Here is a 16,757-nt window from a genome sequence, read left to right on the forward strand (position 1 = left end):
TTTACGGCTACTTCATTGGTGCATCCAGATGAACCCGTGCGCACGCTTCAGCGTACTGTGGAGTGGATACTACCCACGCCTACACCATATCGTCTAGTGGAGCCAGTCCAAGTGATCGAGGTAACGTCATCCGAGGAAGACCCAGAGGAGGATCTCGAGGAGCTACCTCCCGAGCCTGCTGGGGATGCTCTTGACTTTCTAGAGGGCGATGAGGACCCACTCCCTGAGGTGGATTCTCCCGAGGAAGTCACGTCGGCATCTGAGGCAGACTCTACGGAGGATAGTGGCCCGAGAGAGATGGCAACCAGTGGAGGCTCTTCATCATAGTGGACAGTTCCATGGACTAGTTTTATATACTTTTTGAGGGTGGGTGTATCTAGGACTGACTGTTAGGTTTACTCTTTTGTTTTTGTCTGGGTAGACCTGTTGTATAGGAATTTGATGATTGTATACATGTGGCTGAAGCCACCACTGTGGACACCTTTGCTCTGGATGACACTATGTATTTTGTAAAACTCCCATATTTTGGACAGCTTTAAATGATGAATGTATTTATGATCAATCTTGTTATTTGAGAAGAATGCATTAGCAACTTTATTTGTAAAAGAGTCTATCGACCGTATTTTATTCTTTTATTTTCACGTGACGACCTAAAGCAATGGCTGGTACATTCTTCCTTTTGAAACAGCAAAATAGTTTAGAGATTATGAGCGGTAAGAAAGAAATGACTCCGAATAGAGTTGTGAATCGGCCATTCAGGACTCTATAGTGAGGATTTTCCTTCTAAACCTAGTTATGGTGAAAAGAGAAAGAAATGAAAAAGAAAAAGAAGAAAAAAAATTTTTACCATGGTTTTTGTTATTTAAATCATTACTATTAAACTAGTCATTATTTTGGGGACGCCACAATTGGTGGTATCAGAGCAAAAGTTGGATCCTAGTGAACCTGTTATGGTCTTGTTGTGTGAATGTTGTGTATCTCTGAAACTTGGAAGTAGGTTTTGGGGAGTGACGTTAAGTCACACATTGTGTGTATTTCTGCCTTCTTGTCTTGAGCATGAATGTGTGACTGATTCATAGGATTGTTGTGTGTATAAGTATGTATAAAGAGAGGGATGTTGTTATAACTGTCATAGCCTGTGTGGTACACTCTCTCATTAGGATTTCTTGGGTACTAATAGTTTCCCTACAGGTTAAGTATGGCAAGACGTGGTAGGGATCAGAACCGTGATGTCCTTGACCGCATCATCGCTGTGCTGGAAACTCTAGTGCAGGAACGTGATGTGGAGCCGGCGGAGTATCGGGGACTCATGGCTTTCCGTAAGAACCACCCGCCAAAGTTCAGTGGAGACTATGATCCGGAAGGTGCTAGGTTGTGGTTAGCTGACACGGAAAAGATTTTCGAGGCGATGGGTTGCCTTGAGAAGCATAAGGTCCTCTATGCGACATTTATGCTCCAAGGAGAGGCCGAGAATTGGTGGAAGTTCGTGAAGCCTTCATTTGTCACACCTGGAGGCGTGATTCCTTGGAATGCCTTCAAGGACAAATTCCTGGAGAATTACTTCCCGCGAGATCTCAGGAAGCGGAAGGCGAGGGAGTTTCTGGATTTGAAGCAAGGAAACATGTCCGTTGGGGAGTACACAGCTAAGTTTAATGAGCTTCTGCAGTATTGGCCTCAATACCAAGATGCTCGGAATGAGGAAGATCTATGTGCTCAGTTTGAGAATGGACTTCGGTTGGAGATCCAACAAGCAGTTAGTTATATGCAGATCACGGACTTTAACCAGCTGGTGACAAAGTGCAGGATTTTTGAAGATAAGATGAAGGAGAGGCAAGCTAGGGGCGTAGGAGGACCCCAAAGGAACCATCCTTTTAGGGGGAATAGTAACAAAAGGATGAAGCCATATGCTAGCAACAAGGGGAAGCAACCTATGGCTACCTCCAACATGAGCCAGTCAAGGGGGACTGGGGTACAGTGCTTTCAGTGTGGGGGACCGCATCTTAAGAGGAATTGCCCACAGCTCCAACAGACACAGGAGAACCGTTGTTATGTGTGTGGCAAGGTGGGCCATTATGCTCGAGAATGTAGGGTGACCGGGAGACCGACGGTGACGGCCAATTCCAACACCGTCAATCGTGGACCCACTAATTCCACAAGGAGCGGTAATGTTAGCAACAACAACACTAGTGGTGGAAGACCAAAAGTACCCTCCCAGGTATTTGCTATGAGTGGTTCAGAAGCAGCTGCCTCCGACAATTTGATACGGGGTAAGTGTTTGATTGCTGATAAACTACTAGATGTACTTTATGATTCAGGTGCCACGCATTCTTTCATATCTCATGCATGTGTAGAGAGGTTGGGGTTATGTGCGACGGAGTTACCATATGATATGGTGGTGTCTACTCCGACGAGCGAGCCTGTAACCACCTCTCGGGTGTGTTTGAAGTGTCCTATAATTGTTGAGGATCGATCTTTTATGGCGGACTTGATTTGCCTACCTTTAGCTCATCTAGATGTGATCTTGGGGATGGATTGGTTATCTACTAACCATATCTTTCTAGACTGCAAGGAGAAGATGCTAGTGTTTGGTGGAGATGTAGTTTCAAGTAAATCTTTGAAAGGGGATGCGGCCAACGAAGGAACGGGGGATGTTCGAACTTACATGGTGTTGTTCTCTATGTATGTGGAAGAGGACGCTGAAGTTAGTTGTATACCGGTGGTGTCAGAATTTCCAGAAGTTTTTCCTGACGACATTTGTGAATTGCCACCTGAGAGAGAAGTGGAATTCATTATTGACTTGGTGCCTGGGGCGAATCCAGTGTCGATCACGCCTTATAGAATGTCTCCGGTAGAACTAGCAGAGGTGAAGGCACAAGTGCAGGATCTTTTGAGCAAACAATTTGTTCGTCCAAGCGCATCACCGTGGGGAGCGCTGGTCTTGTTGGTTAAAAAGAAGGATGGAAGTATGAGGATGTGTGTAGACTACCGGCAGTTAAACAAGGTCACTATCAAGAACAAATATCCTCTACCAAGGATATATGATTTGATTGACCAATTGAGGGGAGCGACGGTATTTTCGAAGATAGATTTGCGATCGGGGTATCATCAAATCCGAGTTAAGAAGGAAGATATCCCAAAGACTGCATTTCGGACTCGGTATGGGCACTACGAATATTTAGTCATGCCATTTGGGGTGACTAATGCTCCTGCCATCTTCATGGACTATATGAACCGTATATTCCATGATTACTTGGATCAGTTCGTGGTTGTGTTTATTGATGATATCCTAGTGTATTCGAGGAATAAGGAAGAGCATGAGAAGCACTTGAGGATTGTGTTGCATATCCTGAGGGATAGGAAGTTGTTCGCCAAATTGTCGAAATGTGAATTTTGGTTGGAGAAAGTGCAGTTCTTGGGGCACGTGATTTCTAAGGACGGGGTTGCGGTGGATCCGAACAAGGTGGAGTCGGTTATGGAGTGGCAACAACCGATAACTCCAACGGAGGTTCGAAGCTTCTTGGGGTTGGCTGGCTATTATAGGAAATTCATTGAGGGATTTTCCAAATTGGCATTGCCCCTAACTAAGTTGACTCGTAAGAACGAGAAGTTTGTCTGGAATGAGAAGTGTGATCAAAGTTTCCAAGAGTTGAAGAAGCGGTTGACAACAGCTCCGGTGTTAATTTTACCCGACCCTAAGAGACCATTTGAAGTGTATTGCGATGCAAGTGGGCAAGGCCTGGGGTGTGTGTTGATGCAAGAGGGAAGAGTGGTGGCTTATGCTTCACGTCAATTACGTCCTCATGAAGTTAACTACCCGACCCATGACTTGGAACTAGCAGCGGTGGTCTTTGCCTTAAAGATTTGGAGGCATTATTTGTACGGTACTCGTTTTGAAGTTTTCAGTGATCACAAGAGTCTCAAATACTTGTTCGATCAGAATAAACACAAAACCAAAATATGCTCATTCATGAATTTTCAAATAAATTCCATGATTTAATATGCAACTAGTGAAGATATGTTAATTGCAAGACTCTTTTTTATAAAATTAAATTAAACTCCATGCATAGTAAAAGCTACATTTTTGTACGATTATATCATGCACTTAAATAATTGCACACAATAATACCACAAAACCAAAACTTTACAATCATCACAAGGATTAATTGACGCAAGGATTAATGTATCAATTTATGACTCGTGAGCTCAAGAAGACGCGTTTCTAAAAATCTATACCATGAACGTTTAGAAAAATGTTATTTTACTCACCTCTTGAAGCATAGTAATTCAGGTTCTTCACTTATTTTTTTTTTCTTTTCTCTATTTACCGTGTCAATAAAATTCTTTGTTTCTTCGTTCTTCATAATCTTACATGTTATACTAAGTTTATGATTTATGAGAGAGACCAACTATAAAATTCAAAAAGAGAAGAGAATTGTCTATCTTTATATAAGTACAAGATTATATTATTTAAGGTTGGGTCACATGGATATATTCTCAATAGATTTGGCTAATCAAATATTTCTTTATCTTTTCCTACTCTATTATCTAGATTATCTAATTATTAACATTATTTAATATTTTATTTTCTTTCAAGATATTTTAAGAAAAACTTGATAAGATTTAAATCGTCCTCAATGATCACAAATTCAAATATAACAAATATCTTATCCAAACTAGATATATAATAGTATATTATGACTATAATAATTATCTTCACGATAATAATATTTTAATCCTTATCACAAATTCAAATATAACAAATATCTTATCCAAACTAGATATATAATAGTATATTATGACTATAATAATTATCTTCACAATAATAATATTTTAATCCTTTTAATTATTATATGAAACTGTTACACTTATTTTTATAATTATTAAATAATATAAAAAATTCTTATGTCAAACATCAAATTTTTATTGATAAAATAATTATTTAATTCAGTAATTAAAACAATCATATATTTTTTTAATTTAATTATTTCAATGAAAATTAATATATCATAATACAATAATTCCAATATATATATATATATATTATCATAATCCTTTTAATTCATATAAATTCTTATACTAATAATTTTTAAATTAAAATTAATAACAATTATTATATTAAAATTTTAGGATGTTCTAATTTATGTTGAAATTTTTTATGCTCAACGGAAAAGTAAAAGAGGAATAGGAATAACTTTGAACTCAACCTCTGTTTAAATGAAACTCATATTCAGCTCAACTAGGAAAATATTTTGTCACACGTGCAGTTATAACTCTTTCTATGAGAGGTAAACTTCAGTTAGAATGACCTCAATTTAAATGATCAAACGTTATTCGTTATATAATGTCATACTCAACGGAAATATAATCAAATCACAATTTATAAGTGTGCATTTCCAGAACAATTCAAAGATACCAACTGCACAAGTAACAGAAATTTACAAGATTGAAACTCTAAGATGTCCATATCCTCATATTTATTACTAATTACTAATACTGCAATAATGTATTAGCGACATATCCATCCTCATGTTTAGCTATTTATATCATACCGTATATATCAAGACTTATAATGAAAGTAAATAAGTTGTACACGATACAAAACTAATCAGGATCATTTTCTTAATAAATATTTTTAGAAAGAAGAAAATAATAATGAATTCATAAGGTAAAATCACCTCTTTGATTCTTTTTATTTTCTTTTTCTGTAAATATTTATTGAGAAAATTATACTAACTAGTTGGTATTCTAACTAATCAAGGATAAGGGTGGTTCTTAGAAGCAGAAGCAGGGGGTGTGCCAGGGGTGTGAGGTGGAGGGAACAGAGGTGGGAATAGAGGAGGCAAAGGAGGGAAAATTGGTTTTGGTGGTGGAGGTGGTGGTGGTGATGGGGTCAAACCTGGTATTACTATTGGTGGGAAAGGGGGAAACAAAGATGGTGGTGGGCTTGGAGGAGGCTGGAATGGGTTAGGGATAAGTGGTGGTGGGCTTGGAGGGGGCTGGAAAGGATTAGGAAAGAGAGTTGGTGGGCTTGGAGGGGGCTGGAATGGGTTAGGGATGAGTGGTGGTGGGCTTGGTGGTTGGAATGGGTTTGGAATGAGTGGTGGGCTTGGTGGTTGCAGTGGATTTGGAATCAGAGGAGGTGGCTGAAAGGGATTTGGAATTAGGGGAGGAGGCTGAAATGGGTTGGGGACCAATGGTGGTGGGAAAAATGGGTTTGGTGGAAAAAAGAAATCTTCAGCTAAATTTTTGTTAGCTGATTTAGATTTGTCTGAACTTTTGGTTGTTGGATTGGTTTTGAACACTGTAGTCTTATCTGGGGTAGGTTTCGATGGGTATGTATTTGGAGAAAATTCATTTTGATTTTGGTTACAAACGTTGGGCTTTTGTAATGGTTTGAATGAGAACAACCCTGCTGAGAATGTGTGTTCTCCTTGCTTTCTTGTTTTGAGACTCACTGAAGAAGTGGAAACTGAGGCCACAGAACAATGAGGTTCACTGCTACTTAACAACTTGAAAGTGCATCCCTTGATTCTCCTAACATGTTTCCTCACTCTGAATGGTAGCTGCACTTTGAATTCCCCATGTTCATTTGTCTTCACTTCTTTCTTGAAACTTTGTATTGAATTTCCATCTTTGCATTCTGCAACTACTGAGGCACCTGCACAGGACAGAACAAAGTCTCAAACATAAGCCACAAAGTTCAAATAATACCTGAAAGGATATGATATATAATATGATGTGAAACTAAACCATGCCATCAATAAGGGAAGCAAAATGGACCTGAAATGAAATGACTTCCAATGGAGAATTCCTGTTGAGAACATGTGTCACAGTAGACAGTGCCAACCACAACAGCATAAGGAAGCTTCTTGTCGTGGCTAGTCTCTGAAAAACTACCATGTGTGAGGCTGAGAAACAGAATTATAAGGAGCCAAGACATTATTCTAAGGTTTAAGGTTTCAGAAATTGTCTCTATGAGTGAAGGCCAATTGGTGATTGTATAAATAATGAGGCTCACGCTATTCAAGTATGCTCTTATTCCTCTTTAACTGTCCTTTGTACTCTCTTGCTCTCTATGACAAAGACAATTGAAAACAATAGCCAGACCCAATAAAAGGCTATTCATGCAATCATGAAAAAAACCACCATTAACTGTGAAGAGAGTTGATTTTGGGTTTGGTTTAACACCACAGAACACAACTTTGGTGGGGGTCACAAGTCGGATATATAAAGATAAGCTATTGGTTTTTGCTTGATTTCCAAGATATATATATATATATATATATATATATATATATATATATATATGTTTAGAAGATAATAATGGTGCATAAAACTAATTTTATAATACACATTGAATAGTTTAATAAAACAAGAAAATTTGCTTGGATTTTTGTTTCTTTGTTGGTGTGTAAAATGCCAAAGGAAAAAGTTGGATCCTGTTGATTCACGAGACTAAGAAACTAACCACATAATCTGCGAGAAGGACATTTGACATCACTGATGACAAACACGTAGGAAATTATGTCTTTGCTGGAGTCACACTGAGAACCTTGACAATGCTTAACATGACACCTGTGAAGTTCTAGATGTCAGAGGCTATTATATAGTTTAGACAAACTAATGAACTGTGTTACGATGACCTGTGAGATGCATTGTTATGTGATGCTGCATGTGACAATATATATTACTAACATATAATTATAATAGTTTTAAGGAGCTTATGACGGATTTTCTGACTTGAAGTTAAAAAATTTGTGCAATAATTGGGTTTGATTGAATTGATTTTGAATAAATTGTTTGTTTTTATTAAGGGAGAATTTAAAACAAAAAAATCACTTTTCAAACAGGCAATTAGAGTGAGAAGAAAATAAAGATATATATATGCATTACTGAGTCTATATATGTATAAGGGGATGTTTAGTTGAAAATATTTTAAGGCGCGTTTTAATATAAATTTAACGAATAAAAATAAAATAAAAGTTTTGATCCTTTTATAAAAGTATTTTTATTTCAAAAGTCATTTTTATATGATTTTTAAATGTGTTTTAACTTAAGTAGTGTGTAAATTTTGTAATTTTATTTATATACGAGTTTAATTTTTATAAATAAAAAATTGAATCCGTTATATTATAGACAAATTAATATTACATGGTTCTTTTATTAAGTGATCGATATTATTATTATTATTATTTTATGCTTCAAAATTGATGTCTAGGTGCTGCGTCTAAAAGATGTAAAAAGCTGACATGTTTATATATTTTCTCATATGTAATTTTAGTAGTTTTATTTTGACATTATCTTTAAAAAAGTAAAATTTTATAATATTTTAGGAAATTTTAATTTTCTATCAACATATAAGTTTTGTTCATAAATTTATGATTTTTGTCGTATATTCGTGGTTTTTTTTTCATAAGTTTATAGTTTTTTGTTTGGAAGGAGACGAGTTTATAAATTTATATATAAATAAAAAGTCACAAGTTCATTAAAATAAATCACAAACCTATTAAGTTAATATGATGTTATCTGTTTTGGAGGAATTATCAAAGTGGATTCGAGAATGTTATTAGATGCTGTTTATATTTCTTCCATTATATATACGAATCCTCAGACTTTTTATATAATTATATTTAATTTTAATTTCTAACTCTATGTAACTTCATACTCTTCAGCACTGAAGTATACTGATAAATTTGTATTTTTTTTTTTCAGCGAATAATTTACTGCTATTAATTTGTTTCATTGTATAGAATTACCTTCATTTTTTTATCACGAAACTAAACATTCTTAGTTCTTACAGTATGGAGGACAAGTTCTAAGCAAGAATATTGAGGATAAGTTTTATATACCTAGAAATGATATAGCATATTATATATAGAGATCGATCGACACCGTAATAAAAATGAAATACTCATTTTAAGATTTTGATAATAACCAAAAGAAATACTTGAAATCTACACTATCTATATGTATATATATAGATATAAACAATATGTGGTTACAAGTTATATTATTCATGTATTTTAAGATGATGTCTAATTATAATTTATTAAAACGCTCATACTAAAAAACTAAATGTGTATGTTAACAAATATTGCAAGCATTTATTAAAATACACATGCTTATTTTAGTAAGAGTGTGTAGTTATATTTATATTTTAAGATATATAGTATATGGTTATAATTTATTAATCCATATTCATACAAAAACAAGTATATGTACATTAATAAACTCTAAAAATTAATTTCCAAACAGATTGCCCCAATAATATTTAATAATGACTCTAAAGTCAGAACTGCAAATTCTGACAAATCGTGTTGTTAATTTGAAAGGTTTTCAAAAGAATCCCACAACCTATATTTGTTAACTGACCATAGAGGCAAAGACTATAGCACGAGTCTGTGATTAACCCCAAAATATCATTTTATTTAGCACAAAGCATAATAAGACAGAGATTCGTTAAATATTTATTCAATATTTCTTAAATACAGTAAATAAAATATAAGGGGCGATAAAAACAAGAAAATTGTTCAACACTTCAACACAAAAATGGGTGGCTACGGTTGTCAAAACATAAGCTTCCAAAGTATCCTTTACATCTAGAAGACACAAATTAAAAATTTGTGGTCTGTGCCTCAAACCAAGTATTCACTTGGTTTATCAATTACCATTTTTATTATTAGGAACATTGATACTATGTATTATTTAAAAGCTTAGTCTTGATTCTCAACATTAAGCATGCTTCAAAATATTTCTCATAAAACTCAAATTTAAATTTATACTAAATACTGTTGTATTGTGTTATATATCGTATGACATTACTCGTTGAATATAGTTACTTTTCGTTTTTTTTCTTTTTCTTTCATTTTGTAGTTTTGATATAGTTTCATGATTGTTTTGTGTGTACATCAATTTTTTTTTTCTTGCAGAAAGTTTATATCAAAGACGCGAAAATTGCCTTTTATTTTAATGAAAGATATATAGGAGTGGAGCTATGTGGGAAAGGGGATAGTTAACTTCTAAAATGCACATTATAAGTCCAACTAGTTGTCAAATTTTAGCAAGTCGTTATCTTCACGGGTGTTTAATTCCAATCATAGCATGCGCTCATAGACGAGTTTACTTGTGCATGATTACTTATGGGGTCCATGCATTGTCTAATTATTGGTTGAGAGAGAGAGTCACTTTAACATCATAGGGTTTTTTTTATTTATACAATAATTTTTTTTTAAAACAATCTACTAACAACACACAACTGCACAAACATGTTAGTTCACCAAGCTCTCAAAGATTAAAAATGCTACAATATTTCTCACTACAAAAAAAAATGCATATTAGCAAGGGAACTTTTCCTGCTAGTCCCTTGCTATTCCCTTGCAAATTAAATCATTTAGCGAGGGAAATTTTTCTCGTGTAATTTAGGTAGCTAATTAGCGAAGGATGTCACTGCTCGCTATTCTGTCACACTTTTTTTTATCAAATCCCTTATGACATCCCTAGCTAATCACATGAAGGAAGTTAAAAGATTTCCTTGCTAAATAGCCACAACGATGTGTCACATCTTCCTCGCCAATCCCCAACTAATATTATCTCGTTATTCCCTTTCAAATGTATCCCAAGCAATTTGATCTCTATTCCCTTGCTATTGATCCCTAGCTATTCGATAGTCATTTCCTCGCCAACCTTCCTTCGTCAATCAGTCGCTATTCCTTCATTGCTATGAGCATACATTCCCTTATCATTCCTTCACAGTTCCGTTGCTTGGAGTGCTTCTATGTCTCACAATTTTATCACAAACGTCTGTTGCTAATCGGTAGTTAACTCTTCGCAAAATTCCTTCACTATTCCCTAGCAAATTCCTCGTTATGATGCTTCGTTGATTCCTCACTATTTTGTCGCAATGAATTTTTTATGATTAGGGTTTTATATTAAAAAGTGTAATTTTCATTTCAAATGCATAAATATATTTTGTATCATCAAAATATTTTGCATCAAAGAAATATAACTTCAAAAAAATCATACCAAACAATTAGTTAAAACACTTAAAAATACTCAAAGTCAACAACATAATAAAAATACTCTAAGTCTTCAACACAATTAAAATAAGAATCATGGTTTAATGAAACTAGGTGCAGCTGTAACATCATCTTTATTCTAGATTCTTCCAAAGTTTTTGGATTGATGGTGGTGATGGTACCTTTATCCCAGTCAATATTTTTATCCTCAAAAATTGCATATTTATCTGCATTTGCTGCTGCAAAAGTTGTTGCATTTCTGCTTGTGCCTTCATTTGTGCATGCATCTATGCCTGCATTTGTTCTTGCATGTCTGCCTAAGCCTTCAACTGTGCCTGCATTTGTTGTGCTTGTGCCTCCAGTTGTACTTGCAGTTGTGTTTGCAACTCCATTTGGGACTATGTCTGTAGATTCAACTATGCATGCATCTGCTCTTGCATTTGAGTCATCTGTGTAGCTATTTCAATGATGTTTTCTGCTAGAGGTGTAGTCAAATTTTGATTTGAAGGGGAACCCACAACTATTAAAGATGAACCATGTGAAGTAATGGCAAGATCAAAGCTATGACCCAGGCCATGGATTCTACCTTTCTTATTTGCATCGCTTGCCTTTAATTAGACATCAGTCAACTTTAGGATGGTTTGTATGTCTTCCCCATATTTTTCTACCATGGCATTTTCATATGATTCCTACAACAAATTAATAATTTATTAAGATAGCAATAGATTAACAAAGTTTAATCTTACACTTAATATATATATATATATATATCTTACAATGAAATCTTTTGCTTTATTAGAGACCTATTGACCATCTTTTCTTTTATGAACTTTGTTATACAATTCTCCATAAGAAACAGGACCCTTGCGTTCTACCTCCTATAAAAAAATGCAATTTTTAAAGCAAGCAAACCAACATATTTCAATACAACTAATATATCGTGGCAGGAACATGGCAGCAATTTTTTAAAGCAAGCAAACCAATAGATTTCAATACAAACCAATATTGAACCTAATGATGTCACACTCAATGTCAATTTATCAATGTTCAAATAACGAAACTGGTACATAATTACCAACCTACAAGGCAATCCGCAATACCACAATCCAGTAGATCCATGGTACATTGAGTATTTCATTAAAATTATTGACAAAGTACACAAGTAAACCTGAAAGTTGAGGCTAATTTAATATGTCCACTCACCACTGCATGCAGATAATCCTAGTAGTGTCAAGTGTTTCAATGCAATCCATGCAACAAAATCATACAAGAAAACCTAAACCTTGAGACTAAAGGGCTCATATTCATTGTTGTCAAAAGCAAGCATCAAAATCATATCCTTGCACACAAGTGCTTCAGTCAAATTCTCAACAAATTTACAATACTAAAACCAAAAATTAAAGAGGCTAATCCACTATGTCCACTCCACTGTACATGGTACAAGTGTTTCATTAAATTTATTCACAAAGTTACACAAGTAAACCTAGGCTAATTTAATACATCCACTCACCATTGAGTGCAATAATCCCAACAGTGTCAAGTGTTTCAATGTAATCCATGCAGCAAAATCATACAAGAAAACCTAAACCTTGAGACTAAATGGTTCATATTCATTGTTGTCAACAACAAGCATCAAACTCATATCCTTGCACGCAAGTGCTTCAGTACAATTCTCAACAAATTTACAATACTAAACCAGAAATTGAAGAGGCTAATTTACCATGTCCACTCCACTATACATGGTAACCAGAAATTAAAAAGACTAAACTACAAATTTATAGAAATAGTAACATTCACAACAAAGTGGGTGGGAATAAGTAATAAAACTAAAAATCACATAACCAAAATGAATGTTAGTGGCAAAAGTATTCAATATGAGTACTATTTTTTCAAGTGTTGTTTAAAGCATCTTGGCCCTCCAGTATGCACCATAGCATCAAGCTTAGCAGCCTTATTGAATTTACCTGTGGTAGACATTTTTTTCCATTGTTGTGTCATCCAGATGTCAACTAAGTCATCCCACATCTTGACCCCTATTACTCTTGGTCCGTGAACCTTCAAATCTTCAATATTATATGAATTTGTCTTTTATCTTGCCTTAGATAGAGAGTCAGAATACTAGTCCGTACATGTCATATTCCAAACCTTATATGCCATACTTTGATCATAATTTGATGCAAAGCGGTACTTTTTCTACACCAATATAAATTAAATAAATTTGTTGATATATATATATATATATATGAACAATGATAAATTCTTACCTTAAAATCATTGAATAAGATTGCTTTCATATCATCAAAATAATTTTTCCAATTTTCAGTTGGATTAGACATCCTTATCAGTAGTATCTCGAACATAATCTCTCGAGTCAGAGATTTTGGAACAAACCTTGTTTTTCAAGTTCAAATGCTCATGTTAGGAATCATGAATTAATGCCATTAAATTGATTCACTTGTTGAGCTTAGTTTTACTTATGGGTCGTCAACTTCTTCCACAAATATAACAAGTCTCCTATCAACTTCATTGTGGAATCTACACTTGAAGGCTCCTTTGCAGGTTGTGGGTCATCAGGTGTTGGGGCCACATATGATTGGCTGCCTTCAATCATTGGCATGGTGGTTGGTGGTTGACCACCACCAGCTAATTGACCACCATTAACTTTAGGTCCATTGGTGGAAGTAACACCTAAGTCAAACTCCTTGAAACAAAATAGTCAGCATCCATTACATTAAAATAATTAAGAGTTAATAATTAAAAAGTCATTCAACATGTATAGCTGGTCATGAGTGAGTGTAAAAAGGATCTAGTGGTGGATGATCAATGCTGATGTTGTTTCATGTGGAGCTTGTAGGTCTTGGATCTTCCTTTTCAATGGAGTCATTTGCTTCTTGAAGATCAATGATAGTAAAATAGAGAAGGAGGAAAGGTGATTGGAGACTCCGCTTCAAGGAGAAGATGAGTCAAGAAGAAGCTCACCACCATAGGAAATCATTGATAAGAGCTTGAAGGTAGGAGAAGATAAGTGGAGAGAGAGGGAGAGAAGGAGCACAAAATTTTATGCCTCAAATGAGGTCTGAACTTTGAAGTGTAATTCTCAAATGATAAAAATTGAAAAAATACATACATGATCTCTATTTATAACCTAAGTGTCACACAAAATTGGAGGGAAACTCACTTGAATTTGAAACTAAATTTATGGAGTCAAATTTTGGAGCTAAAATTTCACTAATTATGCAAATAGTTTATATTCTAGAGAGATTCAGTGCATTGTTCCCCGAGAAAGATATTAAAGTGAAATTATTATTATTATTATTATTAATTATTTAATTAGTTAATTTATTGTAGTTAGAATGATGAGTTTGACATTACAAACAGATAGTTTCTAACAAGTTTAATAAAACAGACCATGTAAGTCTGTTTAGCAAGTACATGGGTTTGGGCTTCTGTTGATTCATTAATGAGCTTTAATGGCTTCATAACCATACGCATGGACGGGTTCTGGCGTTTTGCTATTCTTATATAAAATTTTGATGTTCTTCCTACACCAGCCCAATCTCAAATATACCCGACAAATTTTCTATAATTCCAGCATTACCCTTTTTCAAGTTTGGGCAGATGGCCATGAACCATACTTAAACAAGAATGGAAGAGGCCTGGACAATTGACGAGGTTGCATTCAATGTTCGAGGCCTTTCAATAGATTGCTTCATTCCCACTACTGGTTTGAGAACAACTTCTGTTAATGAAACTTGCAAACTTCCTAAGGATGAAAGAGCAAAGAACTCACTAGCAGTACATCGGGCCAAAGTTCTTGCGTTGGAGAAATCACATAATTGCAGTATTGATAGCATAATATGGAAGATGGAAATCTAACGGACGGGGGTAGGATCGATTCAAGGCAATTGTTAATAGCAGTCACTAGTTTTTGACTACTAATGTTTAGATGTTAGATTAGAGGTTTAGTTGGTTCTTTAAAAGTAAATGGGGATTGTCTCAGTATTTTTAATGAAATTTTGGCACAACTGAATGTTGATCCTTATTTAAGTTGTATAAAATAAAATTTAACTTTTGTCCGTTGTAATTTTTAAAAAATATATGCAGCAACTGATTGTGAATGGAAAAGTCCCTACGACTTGCGTTTAGGTTATCATGTTGGTAATTAATTCTCAATTAAATTAGTTTTATTTTTTGATTTGTTATCTACAGTTAGAATATCATGCGCGGTGAGATCTTCATCCCCACCTACATCTATTGAACAATTAAGTGGTCTTCATCCAAAGACATATGCGGAGGTAGTAATTATATTGCTTATTTTATTATTTCTTTTGCATCCCCTTCCTTGCCTTTTACATATGAATCATATAGAAATGCTTATCAATTATTATTTTTGGTTGTCTTGAAGGTCACTTTTATAGTAATCAAAATATAACGTTTAGGCAAGTGTCTGAATCAACTTTGGGGATAGTTGGGAACTGCCTGTGAAAATTGGGAAGATAAGTGGGATGTTAAGAAGGTGAGGGGAGAAATGGGTGTATATGAGATTTTAAGTAAAGCACAAATTTGGTTTTTCACATGTTTTGTTGGGTGTACTTGAGATTGCATTGGTGCAGGAAGAATATCCCTATAAAATTTGGCTTTTTTTTTGCTTTGTATTATGTTAGCTATTTTATTTTCAAAAATATCCCTGCTAAAATTGTATTTTGTTGTACAATATATATAATAGAAATGTGTTATTATTGTGCATAATACATAACAAAAATATGCTTTTTATGTGTGGAGGATTCACCTCCTAACATAATGGAAATGTGTTGTGTTTTCCTTGTGAAAAAGAGGGTGATAATAGCAACCCTTACATTGGTTTGGGTTTACATTACTTCAGGTCAGAATAATTGGGTGTTGCTAGGTACATCCATCACACCTAGTAATATTGCTGGTGCACCCAACATTTTTTATTAATGTTCAAAATGCTCCTGACTCATTATTACTTTTTAAGTTGCTTTTTCTGGCTGAGTGATGATTCGTAAGCAGATTTTTCACATACGGATCAACTTGATCCGTATGAATTATACGAATGAAATTGATTCGTAAATATGAAGTTCATCCGTATAAAACATACAGATAAACTTCATCCGTATAAATCATACGGATGAAGTTCATCCGTATTGGTTTTTTGGTTTTTCTTTAATTCCTTAAAGTTTTATTTTTTTAATTATTAATATGTTAAATTACTCATTTGTGCATTAAATTTTTTTTACTATTACAAAATTTAATATATATTAAATTTTTTAATAGTAAATATTTTTTATTTATAAAAAAATATACGAATTAAATAATTCGTATGATTTATATCAAAATTAATTACCATAAAATTTATTATTTAAATTTGCATGTACATTAAATATACATTAAAAATTTTAGTGTTATGTATAACAACATTATTTATTTTATAATGTAATTGACTCATTAGCTCAATTGATTAGAACGTTGTATTAATAACATGAAAGTCACACCCTACCCTTCTTGTGTTTCCTCCTCCTCGTGTGCCTCTTGCTTCCATTTGCTTCACCATTTTAGCATTTCGCTCTTCTCTCCTTCAAGGCTTGTCATGATATGTATTCTTTTTAGTTTCATTGTGTTAAGGGTTTAACAACACAACGAAATGATATTTTCGTTGTTATTTTTTGTTTCACAAAACATACGATAAAATCATGATTCTATTGTATTTCTTAACTCAAAACA

At 34.3% G+C, this 16,757-nt stretch overlaps 1 protein-coding gene across 1 annotated transcript; it reads right to left on the reverse strand.

Annotated features, from left to right (window-relative positions):
- Positions 1–5,360: 5,360 nt before the first annotated feature.
- Positions 5,361–7,229, reverse strand: LOC114382786 (vegetative cell wall protein gp1-like). Its single transcript, XM_028342401.1, has 2 exons — positions 6,781–7,229; positions 5,361–6,658 (listed from the first exon to the last, which is right to left on the reverse strand). The coding sequence occupies exons 1-2, from the start codon at positions 6,938–6,940 to the stop codon at positions 5,754–5,756; spliced, it is 1,065 nt and encodes a 354-aa protein (XP_028198202.1). The 5' UTR covers positions 6,941–7,229; the 3' UTR covers positions 5,361–5,753.
- Positions 7,230–16,757: the final 9,528 nt, after the last annotated feature.

This window comes from Glycine soja, chromosome 13 (assembly GCF_004193775.1).
Source record: "Glycine soja cultivar W05 chromosome 13, ASM419377v2, whole genome shotgun sequence".
In the NCBI taxonomy this organism is placed as follows: Eukaryota; Viridiplantae; Streptophyta; class Magnoliopsida; order Fabales; family Fabaceae; genus Glycine; species Glycine soja.